This window comes from Rattus norvegicus, chromosome 4 (assembly GCF_036323735.1).
Source record: "Rattus norvegicus strain BN/NHsdMcwi chromosome 4, GRCr8, whole genome shotgun sequence".
NCBI classification, from domain to species: Eukaryota; Metazoa; Chordata; class Mammalia; order Rodentia; family Muridae; genus Rattus; species Rattus norvegicus.
Genome location: NC_086022.1, coordinates 164058448 through 164082338, shown reverse-complemented (window position 1 = coordinate 164082338; position 23891 = coordinate 164058448). Strand labels below are relative to the sequence as shown.

The 23891-nt window shown below is 38.5% G+C and overlaps 1 protein-coding gene across 1 annotated transcript; it reads right to left on the bottom strand.

Annotated features, from left to right (window-relative positions):
* Positions 1 to 1614: 1614 nt before the first annotated feature.
* On the bottom strand, positions 1615 to 14090 carry Klrb1c (killer cell lectin like receptor B1C). Its single transcript, NM_001085403.2, has 6 exons — positions 13969 to 14090; positions 6564 to 6662; positions 5864 to 5938; positions 5190 to 5344; positions 4744 to 4859; positions 1615 to 2674 (listed from the first exon to the last, which is right to left on the bottom strand). Exons 1-6 carry the CDS (start codon positions 14051 to 14053, stop codon positions 2551 to 2553), a joined length of 654 nt encoding a protein of 217 aa, NP_001078872.1. The 5' UTR covers positions 14054 to 14090; the 3' UTR covers positions 1615 to 2550.
* Between the last annotated feature and the right edge of the window lie 9801 nt (positions 14091 to 23891).

The window sequence follows — 23891 nt, the reverse complement described above, 5'->3', positions numbered from 1 at the left end:
GAGATTTGTGGACAACCTGTGATCTTAAAGGAGGAGCAAGAGCCTGAGGGTAAGGATGAATACTGATAATGGAGAGGTTAGTCTGATGTGGTCATTTGACAGGGAGGAGCTGTCATCTGTATACAAAATGTAGACATGATTGCTAAAGAACTCTCTTTTGTATTAGAGGGGTGGGGTAGGACACCACTCAGAGTTTCTAGATAGAAGTTTAAAGGATCAGGGGAACATTGAGGTAAAGGTATGAATTAGGGGACAGGCAGGTAAGAAATGTGAATAGTGAGTTTTGTGAATTTGGAGGGATGGAATCAAAGACAGTGGATGAGCACTAGGAGATAAGGGAGATCTTGGTGGGAATAAATTGTGAGAAGGAATCTATAGCTTTTGATAGAGATCAACAGATTTTAAGAGGGAATCCAAGAGTTTGAAATTTTGTTGTTGGTGATGGTGGTTTGTTTTGGGGTTTTTTTTTTGTTGTTTTTTGTTTGTTTTTATGTTTAGAGGTGAACAGAGGGGCTGTGAGATGGAGAAAGGGAGGTCACCCATGGACGATGCTGTCAAGGGTTTTGGAGAGGTAGGTGACAGAGGCAAGGGTCAGGCTTAGGGACTATTTGAGTGTTTGGAAGTGTAAGGATGCAAAGGTAGGCATAGATATGGGAGATGGACAACTGAAGCGAAAGGAGAACATTTTAAGTTAAGGAATTGTTTGTGGATGTGAGGAAAGAAGAGATCCAGAAGAGGCTTGGTATAGAGGATGTATGGGGACCCACAAGTGGAGGAAACTGCTCATGAGGGAAGAGATAAGGAGAAGATATGAGCAAGATAGTTTAAAGTGAAGTGTTTTGGGATTGTTGTGAGAGAGAATATCAGGTAAGTGAATTGAGAGAGAAGAATTGAAGCTTGGGAGATGAAAGCCAGAAACTTTAGGAGCTGAGGAAATTGAGCAAGGTTTGTCACATTTGCTATCATGGAGGGAAGTGCTACAAAAGAGGTTATTTATATTCTGACGCAGGTGGGAGGCAAAATGGGAGAGGCAGGAGGAAAAAGAGGGAGACAGACTCAGTCTTTAGTGAATGTTTAGTCCAAAAGGTGAGGACTATCTCGGAAATCCTGGGGAAAGACATTCCAGATCAGTTGTAGGAATTCTTGAGTATCAGGATCCATTGATGTATAGACAAAACAGTTTCACAGTGGATGTCCAAGAGTATTATCCACACTGCAGCTTGCAACCATCTATAACTCCAATCCTAAGGGATCAATTTCACTTCTTGCTTCCAAGGGCATTGCACCTACATAGAACACAGACACACATGCAAAGAGAACACCCATACGCTCTAAATAATAATTTTAATTTAGAATTAATTTTAATTACGATTCTACTTGGATCATAGCACTTGCTTAAATTTTATTACACTTCATATTGAGTGATATATGAATCAATAGGTATCTATTCTAAGAAATTTCATTATGCCTCTTATACAGTAAACAAAATATTTTTCTTTTGATTACAATGGAACCTTTGGCCAAAGTTTTTTTTATTTTTTGGTTTTTGGTTTATTTATTTATTTGTTTTGTTTTTTTAAAAGAAGAGGACATCCAAATGATTTATCAGAATACTTATTTTATCAGAATATTTATTTTTGAAATACTTATTTTCTATAATTTAAAAATTAAAAAGACATCATTTATTTTCTACTACAGTTACCAAATATGTAACTGCATACTTCCTACTATTTGCACATAAGCCATAAATTATAGAGAGGTGTGGAAGAAAGAAGTCATGAGAAAAATGAATGGGATGGCTGTGGACAGTGGAAAGAGAGAAGTCCTTGTCTAAATCTTGTTGTTGTTGTTGTTGTTGTTGTTGCTGTTCTTGTTGTTGTTTTAATAGTACACTGGAGAAGAAGACATCTCACTTTCACACAGCTCAGGAGACTGATAAGCTCAGTATCAATGGACCAGCATCTGCCCAGAGTCTGCTGGTGCATCACCACAGGGTAAGAGGTATCCTGTGGGCAGAGTTCAGTTTACATAAAGTCACGCTCATTGTCACAGGATTAGTCTATTATTAATAAACTAATTTGTGAGTGTCCATCAATACAAATTCTTCCCATCTCAAGATCCTCAACTCTGAGCCTCTGCTGTCAGTCAACAACAAGACTTTTAATCAAGATTCTACAGCCCAAATGTGAAATGGCTTGCAGCAGGGATGGGGTTAAAATCCAAACTTTACAGACAGTTTTCCACAGCTGTCTGTAGATGACCTAAGACACAGAGATAAGCAAGGACCACACAAGGCCTCCAGTGCCCCCTGCTGGCCTGTGCTTCCTTTGATAAACTCTTCTCCTAGAATGACACATCTGTCTGTGTACATTTACATAATAAAGTGGAGATGAGCACCAGTAAAAGTAACAGTGGTTTTGGAGTCCATACTTTGTGCCACTAACTATGCCCTGGGTGGGCCAGCAGCAGACAATGTTCAGTGCAGAGATCTGGCGTGGACTATGAAGTAATCAAGATGAGATTCACAATCAGGAGTCAGGACACAGGTTTTCAGACATGTTTCAGGGTCTTTTGGCAGATCCAATGGTTGTCTGAAGAACAGGAATCTGAAAACACTTCTGTGTGTGAGATGAGGGCACAGCTGTTCTCTACCTCCGAACCAGTGATCCGTAATCTGGAGAGCAAAACATAACTGCTCCTAGTGTCCAAGATTTTCTTACAATTATTACATCAGCCCTCATTTCTGTTTGGACTTTTAAGAATTCTCTAGATTAGATGGTATTTATGTATAGTAAACACACAGTGACAAACATTATAAACACATATGAACATTAAAGATACAGCTAATAGCAACCCCTATAATTTTGCATTGCACTGTCACTGGAGAAGAATTCTTCCAGCAAGAATATTTATCATGATGTACAAAGAGGAGGTTTAAGATTTGGAGGTGAAACCTATTCCATCTACTACAAACATGTTGTGTGATTATGTGGAAAGCATTTTCATTTGCTGAGCTTCAGTTTCCTAAAATATATAGGGTTGAACCAGCTAATGTTTAGGGGAGGTATTGAGATATACATGAATGCATGTCAACCCTTACACACAGTAGGTTCTCAGTAACTGTATTCAACAAACAGAATGAACACAGTGGGTCTGCAGAATTGGGTGCAGAGAGGACAAGAGCCTCAGCTCGTGTTGAACAGGATCCAATTCGTTCCTGTGTCATCCCAAAGCAGGTGGGTCTTTGCTTCAATTTAGCATTATTCCCGTACATGAGACCAGAAGCCAACATTAACACAGGCATCTTCTGGGTGATTGTAAAGAAGGGTGTGTTCAAGACTAGCCTGTCGCTATCAGGATATAACATATCAGACAGTAGGCAACCTCCCTCACTCCTGTGCCTTTGCCTCTGTTCCTTTTTCTATAGAGTTCCTTGGGAGTGAACAGCAAATTTGATGACACCCTAGTATGTCCCTTGTTGTTTCTACCTGCTTTGGACTGGAGTCTCACTGGCCCAAGTTCTTCTAAGCCATTGTCTGGTCTTCACCACCAATCTCTCTGCAAGAGTGCCGAGATACAGGTATTCACTTCTGCATCTGGCTTTTTAGATGGGTTCTATGGAATGAGCTGTGAGGCTTAGACACCTAGAGCTTGTACCTGGAGCCATTGCCTCAGTGCAGTGTACACTAAACAGGCTTCAGCTGACTCTCTCCTGTAGCAGGACGCCCTCCAGATTTACCTGGTTGTTGTTGTTTGATCAGAGCATCATTTTATCCAAGAGTAAAATCGCACAGCAACCAATCATAATCCTCTGCTTTACATGAATTTTTCACATATTATTATATTTTTGTATTGTGAATCAAGATTAAATAAGCATTTTACATCATATACAATTAAGAAACACACAAAACGGGGCTGGGGATTTAGCTCAGTGGTAGAGCGCTTACCTAGGAAGCGCAAGGCCCTGGGTTCGGTCCCCAGCTCCGAAAAAAAAAAAAAGAACCAAAAAAAAAAAGAAACACACAAAACAAAATCAATATTCATACAGACACAAGCATATAAACAAAAATCAAGCGTTAGTTTGTATGAAATTACTTTCAAATGGCAATGTCTATTCTTATACTGCCTAGAGAAATTCCTTTCATGGCATACTTAGATGCAACTTTATGCCACAATTCTAAAGAGCTACATAAGGATTTTTGTATAGAGTGGGAGGGATAGTTTAGAGGTTAACACTGCTTACAGCTCATTCAAATGACACACATTCAACTTTCAGCTCCTACAAGGCAAGTCACAACCATCTCTAACTCCAAATATAGGAAATCTGATGCTCTCCTCGGACATCTGTAGGCTCCTGAATGCACAGGGTACACATAAATACATACTGGCAGGCACACACACACACACACACACACACACACACACACACACACAAATTAAAGAAATTCTCTGTAAGTATGTATATTTAAAAAGAAAAAAATCTAAGTGTTTCAGGTAGATATTTAAAAATAAACACACACACACACACACACACACACACACACACACACATGCGCGCACCACAAACTATTATAAAAGGTAGATGTCTACTTGTATATGAAAACTTTCAATAAATGGTTTACTTGTCTTTTCAGTCTATTCTTAACCTTTCAAGAATTTATAAACTAAATTAAAATTATAAAACTTAATTTTTAGTAAAATGGATATGAATTGAATTTTCAAATTAATTCATTTAAAACTTACATGTTAGGCTTTAAAACAGAGCCATTTATCCACTTCCAGGTCATCTCCGTTTGTACATAATTTAGTCCAATAAAAAATAACTGCTGTCTTCCCTTTAAAATGTTCTGCACAAACTTCTATGATCAAAACAGAGTGAAAGACTTAAACTACCACATGTTTATTCATGACTAACTTACTTCTATTAACTTTCTAAAGCACAATTACTCCTTCCTAGCTCCCCACCAATAATTCTCTCTACATTGAGAAATTTTTCTCTATATATTTGAATTTTAATTGATTCATCGAAGTTATTAATTAATAAATTCAATTAATCTCTCAGATTATGAATGCTTTAAAATGCAAGCCTCCAGTTCCTCAGTATAGACAATTGGTTAGGGAACAGAGATATTTACATAGCTTAAAGAAAAGCCTTATGTTTTACTTAACAATATTGTTTAGCAATGTACCAGTTCTTCTTCATTTTCAATGATCAACAAAGTGGCTTCTTTCATAGAACAGGCAACTAGACCTTCTGCCCAAGGTCTGGAAATTTGAGAAATAATTAAGCATTTGTTCCGGTGTGGTTGCCAATGTCTCGGGCATTCTAGTATGGCTGATCTCCCTAGAGAAGAGAGAAGACATATTCTATTTCTGCCCTCTTTCTGCTACATCACAATCACAATCAACTACACACTGTAGCTACTTCATTAGTACATGTGGGAGCATAAATAATGCTATCATATGTCAGGGAATCATAATGACAAAGGATTGATTTATATTTTCTTTCTATTAATTAACTTCACCAAAGTAACATGTTCAACATATTCATTAAATTCATCAAATATTCCACTTCTTAACTTGATATCTGCCTATGAGTGCTCATGTGTACCAGCATCAGCAGGCAGCAGGGCCAAAGCTCATAGCTGTCACCATCACACAGCTTCAATGCAGTTCCCAGCGCCAACATTTACAAACTGTGTGACTCTCCAAGATGTCTTCACAGTATGGCTGTCTTCTCAGACAAAACCATTGCAGTATAGTGTCCTCATGTCCTCATGGAGAGCTGTTTGTGAACTTTGACTGAGGTAACTCACATTTTGTGTCAACTATTATTCTCAGGAAATTCAAGCCACACAATTACCTGTTGGTTCAGTCCCATTCTCTTGAGCAGCCATACTGCATTTTTCTATTAGTGGTTTTTGCACTAGGAATCTCACTAGTAAATAAGAAAAACACACAGAGATGATTGATGGTGAAATGAAGAGTAGAACGTATATTCTATTTCTCACTTCAGGCAATGGATTACTTCAACAAATCCGGATTTCAAGACTGAGGATAAAATATCAGCAAAACAGATAATGGAACAAGTTCTGAGACAGTATATAGGAAGAAGAAAAGCACAGCCCATTTGGCTTCACAAGGCTCTGAGGTTGCATATGATTCTGATTGACAAGACAACCTGTGGGCATGGCTGAATCTCTCAGTTGTTCACAGTCACATCTGGGCTTGTTCATCCGCAAGCTCACCCACACCAAGACAAGGTTTAGCAAGCATGTCAGAAGCTAATGTGGGGACTTTTGAGCTCCTTTGTTACTGTCATCTTTTTTAACAATGTGACTTGGATTTTTTATAGTTCAAGATACACATATGCTATGCCCTGTAATGGTTTTCTGAAAAATTAAGAAGCATGGAGAAAGGAAGTTTTGGCAGAAAACTCAGTATATTGGCCTGTAACATTATGTGGCATTGACCTTACCCTAGGATTCAGGAGGCCAAGTGCTATAAAGAGGACTAATGTTTAAGTGGGAAAATTATGAAGCAAAAGCTCTTGCCTCACTTACCGAAGACACTGAGTCCAATCAGGGTCAAGAGAAGAAGGATCAGCGTAGCACAGCCAAGTTTCAGAGCCAAATGATGCCAGTGTGGGCACCGACAAGCATCTAAGAAGTGCAAAGACTACACGTGTTAAGTCCACTTGAGAACATCTGAGATAATGATTAGAGGGGGTTCATAATTACGTAAGATCTCCCTTACAACATGCTAGTGGACTGACTGTGCCTGGAGGCAGTGCTACACTTCAACACACACACACACACACACACACACACACACACACACACACACACAAGAGAGAGACAGAGAGACAGAGAGACAGAGACAGAGACAGAGACAGAGATTTTCATTTTAACTTAGCCCATGATATATTTGGTGGCTATAACTTTCACAATTTGATGTGTGACAGTATAAACAATTTTTCCATTAAATGGAGTGCTGTGTATTATCATCTTTTATTTAAAGGAATGCATTATGGTTTCTCTTTGGCATGTCTGGTTGTCAGTATCTCTACTTTTGCAATATGGGTCCACCAATGAGTGAGTTAGTGTTCCTGGAACATGGCACTAGGGACTGATGAGTGACATCTTAACCTAGATGCCATAATATTTCATCATTGCTGCTCAGGGCACTGTCCATATAAAACACAGAATAACTTATCTCTATGCTTTTATGGTCACTCATTTAATCTCACTGTTGAATATAAGTAATAGAAGCTACAGACACTGAAATGGTGATTAAAGGGTACTGCGGTATAACATGACATACACTATGTCTTTAGAAGTTATGGAAGTACTATGATATAGCATGGTCAGAGTCTCTGTGATCACCACAGCCAGCAGGGAATGATCTTCAAGAGGCAGTAGGCAGTTAGGTTCAGCATGACTAAGTAGCGGGTATTGGTTCAAACTTCAAGAGTCCAACCCCAAGAAGTTTATTTTAGGCATTGAAGCTCAGGAGTTTGGTAAAAAAACTTCTCTGGTGATAACTAACTCATTCTTTGTGCACAATATGACTTCAGACTTCAGTACATTTTCTTTTTTCTTTTTTTTCCGGAGCTGGGGACCGAACCCAGGGCCTTGAGCTTGCTAGGCAAGTGCTCTACCACTGAGCTAAATCCCCAACCCCCAGTACATTTTCTATATAGATACGTTTTATAGATTGAGGAGTTCTCTATCTTTGTCTGGGAGATGATTCAGTATAGTCTCAGCCATATAGATATTGCAAGGGTCACACAGTATTAACTATGTCTAATTTCTCAGATTGTGCATCTCTTCTTCAAAGGAGCAAACCTTTGTGCTTAACATTCCTATTTCATATAGTGGTTGTCTGTGAGCACAAGACCCTCCATGTTTCCGACATGATATGGCATACACTATTTCTACCACACTGCACTGCCTAAATATCTCATTTGACATTTCTGCCTTCCTCAGTAACTCTATCAACGATGAATGGTTTGTGTTTTTTAAGAAGCAAAATGTACTAATTTGGGAAATGTGGTCATCAAGTAACAAGTGTCAATTTAACTTTCTTCTAAACAATTAAAATATATGGGTTTCTTATGGGGGAAATGATGTTTTTTTATAAAGATAATAAGGAAAAACATTAGCTGGTTCATCCATCTCTAATTTTATTAAAAACCCCTTTTGCTCTCATTTAATTTCTGACAGTTCCATGTCTCACTTGTTTTGTGAATGGTTTCAAGACTTATTTATTAGAACCAAGCACTGTATCATTTTAAGCAAAGCTTTCTTACTGCTTTTTGGTTTCTTTTGCTTTGTTCTGTTTCTGAGATTGCTTTTCCTGTAGCCTAGGCTAGACCCAAACTCACTCTTAACTGATTAAGGATTAATCCTGATCTCCCTGTCTGCTCTTCCCAAACACTAGAGTTACAGCTCTGTCCTACCATCCATAGCAACAGTTTTTTAATTTCTACAAATACAGATGATTCCTGGTTTTGTTAGTTTCCTGTTGTTTCTAAATATTTCGAGGTGTGAATGATACCATGCCTTGAGTTACATGTGAAAATTTTAAATCAGATATGCTAAAATATATTGTCTTTTATTTTCATAGTGTGCTACAGAATTGCCTGTGTGTCCATTTTCACAATTTTTTTTATTTTTGGTGCATGAATTACATGATGGAGAATGAAGATGAAGGAGGAGGAGGAGGAAGAGGAGGAGGAGGAGGAGGAGGAGGAGGAGGAGGAGGAGGAGGAGGAGGAGGAGGAAGAAGAAGAAGAAGAAGAAGAAGAAGAAGAAGAAGAAGAAGAAGAAGAAGAAGAAGAAGAAGAAGAAGAAGAAGAAAAAGAAGAAGAAGGAGGAGGAGGAAGAGGAGGAGGAGGAGGAGGAGGAGGAGGAAGAAGAAGAAGAAGAAGAAGAAGAAGAAGAAGAAGAAGAAGAAGAAGAAGAAGAAAAAGAAGAAGAAGAAGAAGAAGAAGAAGAAAAAGAAGAAGAAGAAGAAGAAAAAGAAGAAGAAGAAGAAGAAGAAAAAGAAGAAGAAGAAAAAGAAGAAGAAGAAGAAGAAGAAGAAGAAGAAGAAGAAGAAGAAGAAGAAGAAGAAGAAGAAGAAGAAGAAGAAGAAAAAGAAGAAGAAGGAGGAGGAGGAAGAGGAGGAGGAGGAGGAAGAGGAGGAGGAGGAGGAGGAGGAGGAGGAGGAGGAGGAGGAAGAAGAAGAAGAAGAAGAAGAAGAAGAAGAAGAAGAAGAAGAAGAAGAAGAAGAAGAAGAAGAAGAAGAAGAAGAAGAAGAAGAAGAAGAAGAAGAAGAAAACACAGGTAAGCTCAACACTGTAGATCAGTTTTACAATGCTGACAATTATTAAGTAAGCTAAACTATTTTAAAATGTTCTTTAGAAAAAAACAAAAAGAAATGAAGTGAAGGAGAGAGGAAATAAATAATCCTAAGAAATAGGAGACAGTTCTTCTTAGCCTTAAGTCCCTCCATATCTGAAGACCCAATTCATTGCCGACTAAAGGTTTTCATATATAAATTAAAAGGTTGCAACTATTAAACACATACAGATTCTGCCATCATATTCTCTAGAGAAATACTTAGAACAGCCATTTGTATGGCACTGAGATCTTCTTAGACACTGTGGTTAATCTGGAGATGACCTGAAGCACAGAGATATGCACATAAGTCCTGTGCAAACACCATATTTTATAGAAGTGACGAGCTTATATGCGACAGTTCTGGAAACAGTCTTTTGTGGGCAGTGAGTAATGCTGTGTGGTCTGGCTGACATAAGACTGTCATGAAAGGAAACAATGCCTCGATTTTAAGATATAAAACCATGGATTGTGATAGCTGCTGTGTAAGACATGCTGTGTTGCTGAACAAAGAGGCAGTAGCAGACACCAAAGAAAATTTCAAAGCCGAAAAGACACCATGAATATAAGAACGATGAATTTATATCAGCCTAGACATTCTTATAAACATTAGTTAGCCACAGAGTAACAAAGCCTAGCGAAAAAACCAATGTTTCTCATTCTGTGTTTGTACATTGTTTTCTATTTCTCTCTTTTCCCACTCTCTCCACCCTTGAAATTCTGTGTTTTTGTGAAATAGTGTTGTAGTTGTAGTCACTATTTTTAATGTGTTTTGTTAAAGTCTAGTATTCAGAACACATACATTTCAACATAACAAAATATCATACAGTATAATAAAATATTGGGGAAATGTGTTCATAACCATAAATTTCTTCATCTGTAAAATGAGTGGACAATACCTACTTCACAAAATTTTTTGACCAATTCTTATGAATTTAAAAGCCTAATACCTGCTACAAAGCATCACTGAATACTGAGTAATGCTTCCTCATCTCCCTCCCACCTCCCAAGTCATGCTTTTTTGTAAAACAGAAAGTAGAAGATTATTTGAGTGATTTTAGAAATCACTATTCCTTCACAGTAAGATATAAGGAAATGCATAGACATCCTGCCCTTTTTAAGCTGTTCTGGAAGAGGTTACACTGAGGAGAATAGTCATTGACCACTGAAGAGGCCAGGTGAACTTTAGTTATGTGGAAGTCACTGCTTCAGACATTTTGTTTAGTATCCACAGAATGCTAAGTCATCTCCACTATTCAGACATTATGGCAGTTTCCTCCTCAAACTGATAGGAACCTATGGAATGTCCTCCAAATCCCTTTCTGTGAGCATTTCTCCTGACATGATCTCTATAGGACACTGGGCATTCGTGTTCCCCTACATCATAGGCCTGTTCTCCCTTTGTATCTGCAGGTTCAGCTTCCTAGAAGACTCATCTCTCACATACTGATTCTTGATCCCCTGCACTTTTCATGGCTGAACTCCAGAATCATCTATCAGAATGCCTACCTGTATGCCTCTGTTTGCTGCTGTCTATAATGGCAAAACATCTTTTCGTTTAAATGTCTTTCTTGCTGTCATTCAACACCACGCAGTGTATGATGCAGGTGTTTAATGACTGCACATATACACATTCATAGAAATCCAATAATGAAAAAATATTCACATTTTGTACCTGAATCTTATCATTTCAAGAAATACTGACACATAGTAGGGTTGTTGTATATGAATGAATGAATGAATGAATGAATGAATGAATGAAAGAAAGAAAGAAATTAACTCTGTACACATTTGATCCATCCTACCATCAAAGAAAAGGTTTTGTCCTTTGGTCAAAAAGCTTGTTCTTTTCTCTGTTTTTGTTCGTTTATTTACTGAGAGATATAACTACCGGGGTGTGAATTTCCCACAGTTTAAGCCATCTAGTCAATGGGTTGCTTCAGTTGGTTCAGGTTGGTTCAGTTCCTTCACTAATGGGTCACACACCTTATGCCTCAATGGCTTTATTCTACTAATTTTCCTTCAGCTTTCCATTCAAGTTGATGGCTGCAGGAAAATAATCTCAATGAGGGTAGGCAAATTTTCTAGTCTCTTGATTGGAGATCATGGACAGTAGTGTTGAGGAAACATCATTGCTCTTCTCAACCTGCATTTTCTTACTTCCATTTCAACAAGCCCCACCCCTATTTTGCTAAGTAGAAACACAAGCAGAAGGAAAATGGCTTCTTTGTATCACACTGGCTGGCTCACTTGGATCCTCTAGGCACTGTAAAAGCCTCCATTTTCTCCTGACCCTGACTTGAAGGTGAAGCTAGCGACTCTTAGGACATTTTCCTGATTTTAACTTTTATAATTTAATAGATCCTAACCAAACATCCTTTAATATTGTTAATCACATTGTTTTCACAATATAGGAATAATGTCACATTGGAAATGTTACAGCATTATTGATGTTAGTAAGCCCAGGTGGGTCTTAGAGTGTAGGGCTATCTCATGACAATTTGGTGCATTTTCTACATTTTCATCATCCTCATGTCAGGCTATCCTCTTGAGTATTACCTCAGTCTTGCACATTATTTCTCTAAGATTACTAAACTCTCTGGCAGAAAAGAGGGCTGATTTTCCCTAACACAAAATGCTAGGGGTGCAACTGCAGTAGAGCTGAGCCAGGTCTGTTCTGTCCCAGAATCTGGAATAGGAGAGCCATTAGAGCAAGTTTGCAGTATCTCTAACGGCATTAACCTGTTCATGTTTGTAAAACATTATTCCTCCATGCTTCTTTTAACTACAGTTGAATAGGAGAAGCCCTGCTCATGAAAATTACTTGAACAAAAAGCTTTTTCTCTCTGAAGCTGTAGATATCTGCAGGCAAGTTGTCCTAAACCATCAACACAACCAGAACCACTGCTTAAAAAACAACAGAGGTGTGTGTGTGTGTGTGTGTGTGTGTGTGTGTGTGTGTGTGTGTGTGTGTGTGTCTGTCTGTCTGTCTGTCTGTCTCTCTCTGTCTATCTGTCTCCTTCTCTGTCTCTCTGTGTAACTGCAAGTATGTGCATACCACAGTAGGTGTAGAGATCAGAGAACAACTTCAGGAAGCAATTCTCTTTGCAGCAAAAGCATTGGAAATTGTCGGTTTTCTTCTATCTCAACAAGCCACCCTGCCACACACACACTTTTGCTTCAGTTGTCAGGTTTGTGCAGCAAGTACTTTTACCTAACGAGTCATCTTACCATCCCAAAGCAATCACTTACAATTGCAAAATAACAGGAGAGGGTTATATCTAGAATATATGCAAATTCCTAAAGAATAAATAAAGTTGTTCAACATCTTTAGTCATAAGGGAAATGCAAATCAAAACCACCCTGAGATTTCACCTCACACCAGTGAGAATGGCTAAGATCAAAAACTCAGGTGACAGCAGATGCTGTCGAGAAAGAGGAACACTCCTCCATTGTTGGTGGGATTGCAGACTGGTACAACCATTCTGGAAATCAGTCTGGAGGTTCCTCAGAAAATTGGACATTGAACTGCCTGAAGATCCAGCTATACCTCTCTTGGACATATACCCAAAAGATGCCCCAACATATAAAAAGGACACGTGCTCCACTATGTTCATTGCAGCCTTATTTATAATAGCCAGAAGCTGGAAAGAACCCAGATGCCCTTCAATGGAGGAATGGATACAGAAAATGTGGTACATCTACACAATGGAATATTACTCAGCTATCAAAAACAATTACTTTGTGAAATTCGTAGGCAAATGGTCGGAACTGGAAAATATCATCCTGAGTGAGGTAACCCAATCACAGAAAGACACACATGGTATGCACTCATTGATAAGTGGCTATTAGCCCAAATGCTTGAATTACCCTAGATGCCTAGAACAAATGAAGCTCAAGACGAATGATCAAAATGCTTCACTCCTTCTTTAAAAGGGGAACAAGAATACCCTTGGCAGGGAATAGAGAGGCAAAGATTAAAACAGACACAGAAGGAACACCCATTCAGAGCTTGCCCCACATGTGGCCCATACATATACAGCCATCCAATTAGACAAGATGGATGAAGCAAAGAAGTGCAGGCCGATAGGAGCCGGATGTAGATCGCTCCTGAGAGACACAGCCAGAATACAGCAAACACAGAGGCGTATGCCAGCAGCAAACCACTGAACTGGGAATAGGACCCCCATTGAAGGAATCAGAGAAAGAACTGGAAAAGCTTGAAGGGGCTCGAGACCCTATATGTACAACAATGCCAAGCAACCAGAGCTTCCAGGGACTAAGCCATTACCTAAAGACTATACATGGACTGACCCTGGACTCTGACCTCATAGGTAGCAGTGAATATCCTAGTAAGAGCACCAGTGGAAGGGGAAGCCCTGGGTCCTGCTAAGACTGAACCCCCAGTGAACTAGATTGTTGGGGGGAGGGCGGCAATGGGGGAAGGGTGGGGAGGGGAACACCCATAAGGAAGGGGAGGGGGGAGGGGGATGTTTGCCCGGAAACCAGGAAAGGGAATAACACTCGAAATGTATATAAGAAATACTCAAGTTAATAAAAAAAAAGAATAAATAAAGTTACTTACCTGTGGAGAGAGATGGGAATGATGCTTGCTTATGCCCTGGAGACCTAAATGTCTTTACATTACCATAGACTCTTGATGTGTCCATTGGAGACAAGAGATGAGAACTGTGAACAGTAACAGATTCTAAGTTCTGAGAAGCAACATTAACAAAAGGAAGTCTGCTGTGGACACTCGGCTGTCTGTGCCCACACCCACCCACACTTGCAGCTGATGGTTTCTCTGAAGGTATTGAACTTGGTTTCCATTATGCCCACACAATTTAAACAATTTTATCTTTGAAAGAAAAGATGTAACACATGATATACTCTAGATGGTTTTATTTTCTTCTTCTTTAACCATCTGCTTTGAGCTACTCTTTCAAGGCCCAGGGTAAACAAAGCACTCAATCTTGAACTAAAGTTTAAGAATCCTTTCCCATCACATTTCCAGAATCATTCTGTGCCATGTTGTGAAAATAAAACTATGAGAACATCCCTGGGGCTATTTACTGGAATGGAAGCTCTAAAATCCTCCAGAAACATCCAAGCCACAAAAGAAGCTGTGATATGCGGAAATAACAAAACTGTGGTTTTAAAACAAAACAAACAGAAAAATAAAATGACTGAAACAACTGGAAAAGGAATGAGAAGGGAGCCACATGTCCCTTCACCATTGTCCTGAAGGTCTACACAGATGTAGCAATGTTTACCTGATTTAAGGACTTCATCTGTCAGAGCTGTGAAGAGTGGAGGACTGAGTCAATGGGTGAGCTAACTCCTCCTGAGGGCCAGCAGAAAGAATGAAAACAGGAAGGTAGGAGATGGGGGGACACTCTAGAATGTACCAGAAACCAGGGAGGTGATTCTCAGGACTCAAAGGGAGGGACCTATCTCCTATCCTGAGCAGAGCTATCCTGAATTCCTAGTGGCCACAGAAGGTTTCAGAACTTATACTTCTGAAAAACCTTGCACACTTGCTGAAATCTTCAGATTAGGTGAAGCATAAGGCAGAGTCCTCTGCCTGACATTGAGCAAAATGACTGCCATCAAAGAGTGACACCTGAGGACACTTCTCTAAGTCTTAAGTGAGCTGTGAGACCCTTACACAGGCTTCCCCTCACTTTGTAATCATCATGGTCATGGGAAATGAATGCAAGCCCCATGTTGTATGTACACACACACTCTGTAGTGTCGTAAAGACACTGCACCCAGAGCTGGGGTTGTTCCACAACCTTCAGACACAAAACCTGCCTGCAAAGAGCTGGTCTCCAGGGAGCAATCTCCATCCTAAGCCCACAGCCCACAGGAGAGACCTGATGAGAGCATATGGAAAACCAGACTGCGGCCTAGGACAGGACCCTTCTGGTCTTCCTCTGCACCCACAGCTGGGTCTGTTCCACAGCTCACAAACCCAAAACCTGTGGGCAGAGAGCTGCTGTGCCACGAGCACTCTCATTCCAAAAGTCACAGGCTCACAGACTCACAGGCATACAGGAGGGAAAAGCTCTAGTCAGAAACAGCAAGACCAACTAACATCAGAGTTAACCAAATGGCCAGAGGCAAGCACAAGAACCTAAGCAAGAGAAACCAAGACTACCTGGCATCATCAGAAACCAGTTCTCCCACCACAGCAAATACTGGATATCCCAACACATAAGAGAAGCAAGATTTGGATTTAAAATCACATCTCATTATGATGATAAAGGACTTTAAGAAGGTCATAAATATCTCCCTTAAGGAAATACAGGACAACACAGGTAAACAAGTAGAAGCCCTTAAAGAGGAAACAAAAAATCATTTAAAGAATTACAGAAAAACACAACCAAACAGGTGCTTGAGCAAAATCATCCAGGATCTAAAAATGGAAATGGAAACAATAAAGAAATCAAAAACAGATTTAAAAATACCTAGGAAAGAGATCAGGAGTCACAGACACAAGAATCATCAACAGAATACAAGACACTGAAGAGAGAATTGCAGGTGCAGAAGATACCATAGAAAACATTGACACAATAGTCAAAAAAAATGCAAAAAGCAAAAATATCCTAACCCAAAACATCCAGGAAATCCAGGACACAATGAGGAGATCAAACCTAAGAATAATAGGTATAGAAGAGAACAAAGATTCCCAACTTAAAGGGCCAGTAAATATCTTCAACAAAATTATAGAAGAAAACCTCCCTAACCTAAAGATATGCCCTTGAACATACAAGAAGCCTACAGAACTCCAAATAGATTAGACCAGAAAAGAAACTCTACTGTCACATAAGAGTCAAAACACCACATGCACAAAGCAAAGAAAAAATATTAAAAGCAGTAGGGGGAAAAAGTCAAATACAGTATAAAGACAGACCTATCAGAATTACAACAGACTTCTCAACAGACTATGATAGATGTCATACAGACACAAATTACAGCGTCAGCTACTATATATAGCAAAACTACCAATTAATATAGATGTAAAAACCAAGATATTCCATGACAAAATGAAATTTACATAATATCTTTCCCCAAATTCAGCCCTAGGAAGGATAATAGATGGAAAACTCCAGCACAAGGAGGCAAACTACACCCTAGACAAACCAAGAAAGTAATCTCCTCACAATGAAACAAAAAGAAGAGAGCCACACAAACATAATTCCACCTCTACCAACAAAAATAACAAGAAACAATCACTATTCCTTAATATCTCTTAACATCAATAACCTCAAACTCACTTCAGTGACAAAGACAGACACTACCTAAGAGTAAAAGGTGGGAAAATTTTTTTCTAAGCAAATGGTCCCAAGAAACAAGCTGCAGTAGCCATTCTAATATCAAATAAAATCGATTTTCAACCAAAAGTTACCAAAAATGATAAGGAAGTACACTTAATACTCATAAAAGGAAAAATCTACCAAGATGAACTCTCAATTCAGAACATCTATGCTCGAAATGCAAGGGTACCCACATTCATAAAAAAACACTTGACTAAAGCTCAAAGCACACACACACTGTAATAGTAGCAGACTTCAACATCCCGTTCTCATCATGGAAAGAGAAACTAAACAGAGAGATAGTGAAACTAACAGAAGTTATAAACCAAATGGATTTAAGAGATATCTATAGAACATTTCGTCCTAAGAGAGCATCTTATGGTATCTACTCAAAAACTGACCATATAATTGGTCACAAAACAGGCCTCAATAAATACAAGGAAATTGAAATAATCCCATGCATTCTATCAGATCACCACAGACTAAGACTGGTCTTCAATAAAAATAAAAACAACAGAATGGCCACAGACACATGGAAGTTGAACAATCACAGCTTAGACAAGGAAGAAATAAAGAAATTAAAGACGTTTTAGAATTTAATGATAATGAAGGCACAACATACTAAACTTATGAGACACAAGGAAAGTAGTGCTAAGAGGAAAACTGATAGCACTGAGAGCCTCCAAGAAGAAACTGAAGAAAGCATACACTAACAAGTTGTGAGCACACCTAAAAGCTCTAGAACAAAAAGAAGCAAATAAACCCGAAAGGAGCAGAAGGCAGGAAATAATCAAACTCAGAGCTGAAATCAACCAAGTAGAAACAAAAAGGACTATACAAAGAATAAGCAAAACCAGGAGCTGATTCTTTGAAAAAATCAACAAGATAGATAAACCCTTAGCCAAACTAAGCAGAGAGCACAGAGACAGTATCCAAATTAACAAACTCAAAAATGAAAATGAAGACATAACAACAGAAACTGAGGAAATAAAAAATTATCAGATCTTACTAAAAAAGCATATACACAACAAAACTGGAAAATCTGGATGAAATGGACAATCTTCTGAACAGATACCAGGTACCAAAGTTAAATTAGGATCAGATGGACCAACTAAATAGCCCCATAACCTCTAAAGAAATAAAGGCAGTCAGTAAAAGTCTCCCGACCAAAATAAGCCCAGAATCTGATGGGTTTAGTGCAGAATTCTATCAGACCATAAAAGAACACCTAATACCAATACTCTTCAAACTATTCCACAAAATATAAATGGAAGGAACTCTACCCAATTCCTTCTTGAAGCCACAATTATGCCTACGCGTAAACCACACAAAGAACCTACAAAGGAAGAAAACTTCAGACCAATTTTCCTCATGAACATCAATGCAAAAATACTCAATAAAATTCTCACAAACTGAATCCAAGAACACATCAAATGATCATCCAATATGATCAAGTAGGCTTCATTGCAGGAATTTAGGAATGGTTCGATATGTGGAAATTCATCAATGTAATCCACTATATAAACAAACTCAAGGGGAAAAACCCACACAATCATTTCATTAGATGCTGAGAAAGCATTTGACAAAATTCAACACCCCTTCATGATAAAAGTCTTGGAAAGATCAGGAATTCAAGGCCCATACCTAAACAAGGTAAAAGCAATATATAGCAAACCAGTAGCCAAAATCAAATTAAATTGAGAGAAATTTGAAACAATCCCACTAAAATCAGGGACTAGACAGGGCTGAACACTCCCTACCTATTAAATATACTACTTGAAGTCATACCCAGAACAATTAGACAACAAAAAGAGATCAAAAGGAAACAAATTAGAAAGGAAGAAGCCAAAATATCATGATTTGCAGATGATATGATTGTATACTTAAGTGACCCCAAAAATGCCACCAGAGAACTCCTTCAGCTGATAAACACCTTCAGCAAAGTGGCTGGACATAAAATTAACACAAACAAATCAGTAGTCTTCCTCTACTCAAAGGAAAAAACAGGCTGACAAAGAAATTAAGGAAATGACACCCTTCACAATAACCACAAATAATATAAAATACCTTGGTGAGACTCTAACCAAGCAAGTGAAAGATCTGTATGACAAGAACTTCAAGTCTCTAAAGAAAGAAATCAAAGATCTCAGAAAATGGAAAGATCTCCCATGCTCATGGACTGGAAGGATTAATATAGTAAAAATGGCCATCTTGCCAAAAGCAATCTACAGATTCAATATAATCCCCTTCAAAAGTCCAACTCAATTCTTCATAGAAATAGAAAGAGCAATTTGCCGATTCATTTGGAAAAGCAAAAAACCCAGATTAGTGAAAACTATTCTCATCAATAAAAGAACTGCTGAGGAATCACCATCTCTAACATCAAACTGTATTACAAAGCAACCATGATTAAAAAAAAAAAAAAACAAACAAACAAAAAAAAACCCTGCATTGTTTTGTTACAAAGACAGGCAGGTAGATCAATGGAATAAAATTGAAGACCCAGAAATGAACCCACATACCTATGGTCACTTGATCTTTGGGAAAGGTGCTAAAACTATCTAATGAAAGAAAAAACAGCATTTTCAATAAATGGTGCTGGTTGAACTGGAGGTCAGCATGTAAAGAAATACAAATTGACTCATTCTTATTCCTTTGTACAAAGTTCGAGTTGAAGTCAATCAAACACCTCCACATAAAGCCAGATACACTGAAACTAATAGGAGAGAAAGTGGAAAAGAGCCTCGAACACATGGGCACAGTGGAAATTTTCCTGAACAGAAAACCAATGGCTTATGTTCTAAAATCAAGAATTGACAAATGGGACCTCATAAAATTGCAAAGCTTCTGTAAAGCAAAAGACACTATCAATAGGACAAAATGGCAACCAACAGATTAGGAAAAGTTCTTTACACTCCTACATCCGATAGAGGGCTAATATCCAATATACATAAAGAACTCAAGAAGTTAGACTATGGAGAATTAAATAATCTTATTTAAAAAAGGAGTACAAAGCTAAGTAAAGAATTCTCAACTGAGGAATAGAGAATGGCTGAGAAGCACCTAAAAAAAAATAAGTTCAACATCCTTAGTCATTAGGGAAATGCAAATCAAACAACCCTGAGATTCAGAATAAGTAAAATCAAAAACTCGAGTGACAGTAGATGCTGGTGAGGATGTGGAGAAATAGGAACACTCCTCCATTGTTGGTGGGATCGCAAGCTGGTAAAACCACTCTGAAATCAGTCTGGAGGTTCCTCAGAAAATTAGACATAGCACTACCTGAGCACCCACCAATACCACTCCTGGGCATAAAACCAAAAGATGCTCCAACATATAACAAAGACACATGCTCCACTATGTTCATAGAAGCCTTATTTATAATAACCAGAAACTGGAAAGAACCCAAATGTCCTTCAACAGAGGAATAGATACAGAAAATGTGGTACATTTGCACAATGGAATACCCAATCACAAAAGAACATACATGGTATACACTCACTGATAATCAGATATTAGCTCAAAATCTCAGAATACCCAAGATGCATTTCACAAACCATATGAAGCTCAAGAAGAAGAAAGACCAAAGTGTGGAGCATCCTCATAGAAATGGGGGTAGAGGAAGGATTATGGGAGAGGTGGGAAAGGGGACGTTTGAACTATAAATACATAAATATCCAAGAAAAATAAAAAAAGAAATGATAGCTCTGAGGCGTTTTAAAGAGGCTATGATTTCCAATGGAATACATTCATCATGTAAAGCATATATTAAGTAACTGGAATAAGGAAAATAGAAGATTGGGAGGGTCTGGTAACAGCTGTGCTCGAGGCCAGTCAGCAGTTACAATGTTTATCATGGTGGAGGGAGGAAGCCCTGAATATTGAACAGTGAAATAGAACAAGTAGAATAACATTGTCAAAGATCATTTGCTTGGTGAAGGGTGATACTCTGATTTACAAGAAAAGTTTTGATGTGATGATGCTGTCATAGAACAATGTTGCTTAGTGGCTTTAAGAGCTTGGGATAAAGTTGAAGAGCCTGGGAGAAGGTCCACCTTAGGAAGATTGTTCAAGGCTCTGGGGAAGCCTTGATAAATTTCTTGCAAAGACTGATGTCAGCTGTAATCAAAGATATATTATACCCTAATGCAAGACAGGTGATGATAGAGAACCTTGCATTTGAGGAAGTGAATACCAAATGTATGAGATTTATTAGACCATTAAAGTATAAACAGTGCCAATGGACAAATGGATAAGGAACGTGACCAATACTGGTTCTCAAATGTATCGTGCTATTATTATCTTAGAACAAGCTAATGCTAAGTGTCTCCAATATCAAAATATCAGTGTTTCAATTGAGGAAAATTCAGTCACTTACAAAATAAAATGTGGCCAAACTGCTAAAAGCCTCAAAATGTCTACTACATTAATTGTGAGAAATACGATACCTTCCACCAGAGAAGTGTGCAAACCATTTCTTACAGGAATGGGTTTTTTAAAAGAATGCCTTTAGCTTCCCAGAGTTTGTGAATGTTGTGTCAAGGGATGCCACTGGACTAAGGATTTTAGGTCTGAGATGTATATCCAAGGCAGTTTTTTTTGCAATCTGGAAGTGAAATAAGGGACCTGAAAGCTCAAGACCCCATAGTGAAAGTATGAGAACAGCTGAGAGACACCAGTTAATAGAAAAATACCTTAACCACTGATCTGAAAAGGCGTTTAGTTCACTGAAAATGTCTGTTTACAATTTCTCTCTAAATATAGTACAATTGATGGGTTAAAACACAAAGGGAGAAATATACTGAGAATTTTTGTTTTCTTTAAAAATACGGAAATGGCAAGGCCCTGGGTTCGGTCCCCAGCTCCGGGAAAAAAAAAAAAAAAAACACGGAAATGTTATGTGAATAAGTTTTTGTTTTAATCCCAGGTATGAGATATGGGGGTTGATTCAGACTGTCCACAGCATCTGACTATGATTTGCTTCATGCTCTAGCAGGGGTGTGATATTGCCAGCAAAAGATAGTTTACATTTGGAATTCTGAGTAGTCTTGAGAAGGTATAAGATGACAGGGCCATAAGAGGTGGGTATGATTCTGCTCCCTCTGCTCCTGCTGATGTTACTAGATTGCTGGTTGAAGATATCCTGATGACAAGGGTCAAACTCACCCTAGGAAACTTCACACCCCTAGTCAGCAGGAAGTAGTCTAAGAATATAAACACTCCTTTTCCCCTCTATCCTTTCTTCTCTCCTAACTAATGTTGGAGGGTTGTGTTGGTGGCATTTTAAAATGGATGTGTTACAATTTTCTCTTAGCCAGCCAGCTCCAAAACAATTAAGACTGGACTATTTTTTTTATTTATTTAAGAGTACAGTAACTGATCAGTTTCTAAATAGAGTACTATTTTAGTCTTCGATGCTATCTCCAGCCAAAATTCCCAAGATATTACATTTTTTGGCTCTTCTCCAGATATTTTTCTAATGCTCTTTCATGGACTCTCTTTGTGGCTAATGCCCTATTTCCTTTCTCTTCTGCTCCCTCCCCTGGTTGGCAAGAAGTCTCACACTATTCTCTCTCCCCTTAGTCATTGGTTGTTAAGTTTTCTTTATTGACACATCAAGGAATGATTGGGGAACTGGTGTTTGCACAAGATTGAGACAGGAGATTCTCTGAATAAGGACTGCATCCAGATATAGGGGAAACAGAAATCTGCATTTAAATCCTCACACAGTACACAATAGTGTTATGTCTACCAGATTGGGAAAGGTAGGAGTGGTTTAAGGAGGTAGGAGAGAGAACTCTATAAATAACCATAAAGTTGGGCTACAGGCCTGTTTGGAACTGGGGTTAAGATATCAAAGGACTCGTGTTTTGGTTCCTGGGAACTTTTCTTTTTCACATAAAATACTAGACTTATCAGCATCAAGGCCACTGTATACTTGTTCTAGCATGCTCTTTAGATTCTCAATATTTCCTTTGTGCATCACTGGTTGATTAGCGTCTGGTGGACTTCATCCTATGGCATGATAGCTTTCTTCTGAGTCTGTCCCATTTCTCCCCTGGAAATAGTGTATGAGGTGCTGTATTTATTAACAAATTTGCTTGGCATAAGACAAGTTCTGCAAGAACTCCCAAGCTCACCTGTTCAATCTTCTTTATCTTTGATTCCATAAACCTCCCTGGTCAGTACCCTTGTGGCTAAAGAATGACACCATAAGGTCAACATGGACAGGATACTTTTCAATGAAACAAAACAACTAGCATAAATGGAATGTTCTGGTTTGCTTGCAGACACCTGAGAACTGTTTCTGTCTTGATATACGTGGATTGCCAACAGGCACATCCCGAATTCAGAGCCCAAGATAATAGTAGAAAGCATCATGTTTTAGTCACAGTTCACAGAAATGCAGTTGAGAGAGAAAGGCAAGAAAATATGTTTGAGAAATAAAATAACCTCAATCTGAGGAAAAATTCCCTCAAATGAAGAAAGAACCCATGTGAAGAATAAGACAGGTGACTGGCTTTTCAGATGCCCAAATCATAGGGGGAAAAATCAACTTATGCTAATACACAGAAACACCAAAAATTGGTGCAACCAAAGGAAAAAAATACTTCTAAAAGAATCACAGATCTATAAGGTGCTTGGGTAATAATTTTATTTCTTTTTTATTTTTTGGATATATCTATGGTGTGGGTACGCATGTGAGTATTGTGAGTATGTGTGTTCACATGTGTGTAGGTACACATCAGTGGTACATATGTATCCATGTAGAGGCAAGGATTTGATATCAGGAGTCTTCTTTGATGATGATCTACTTTATTTACTGAGGCAGGATCTCTTCATGAGCCCAGAGATCATTGATACCATTAGTCTAGTTAGGCAGCTTGCTCCATGGGTCCTTGTTTGCACCGCCCAAGCACTGTGGTTATAAGTGGGCTACCATGCCAACCAAGCCTTTACCCAAGTAAATCTGAAGTATAATCTCACTGCTCACATAGTAGGTAACTGACCTACTGAGCCATCTCTATTCCCTTCACAAAGGAGTTTTAAAATTTGTCATAAAGATGTTCATGAACACCACAGAGAAGAGCTATAGGAATGCAATGGATACATTATACCAATGAAGATGTAGAAGCTGTAAAAAATACCAAGCAGAATTTCTAGAATAAAAAAAATGTAATAACTAAAC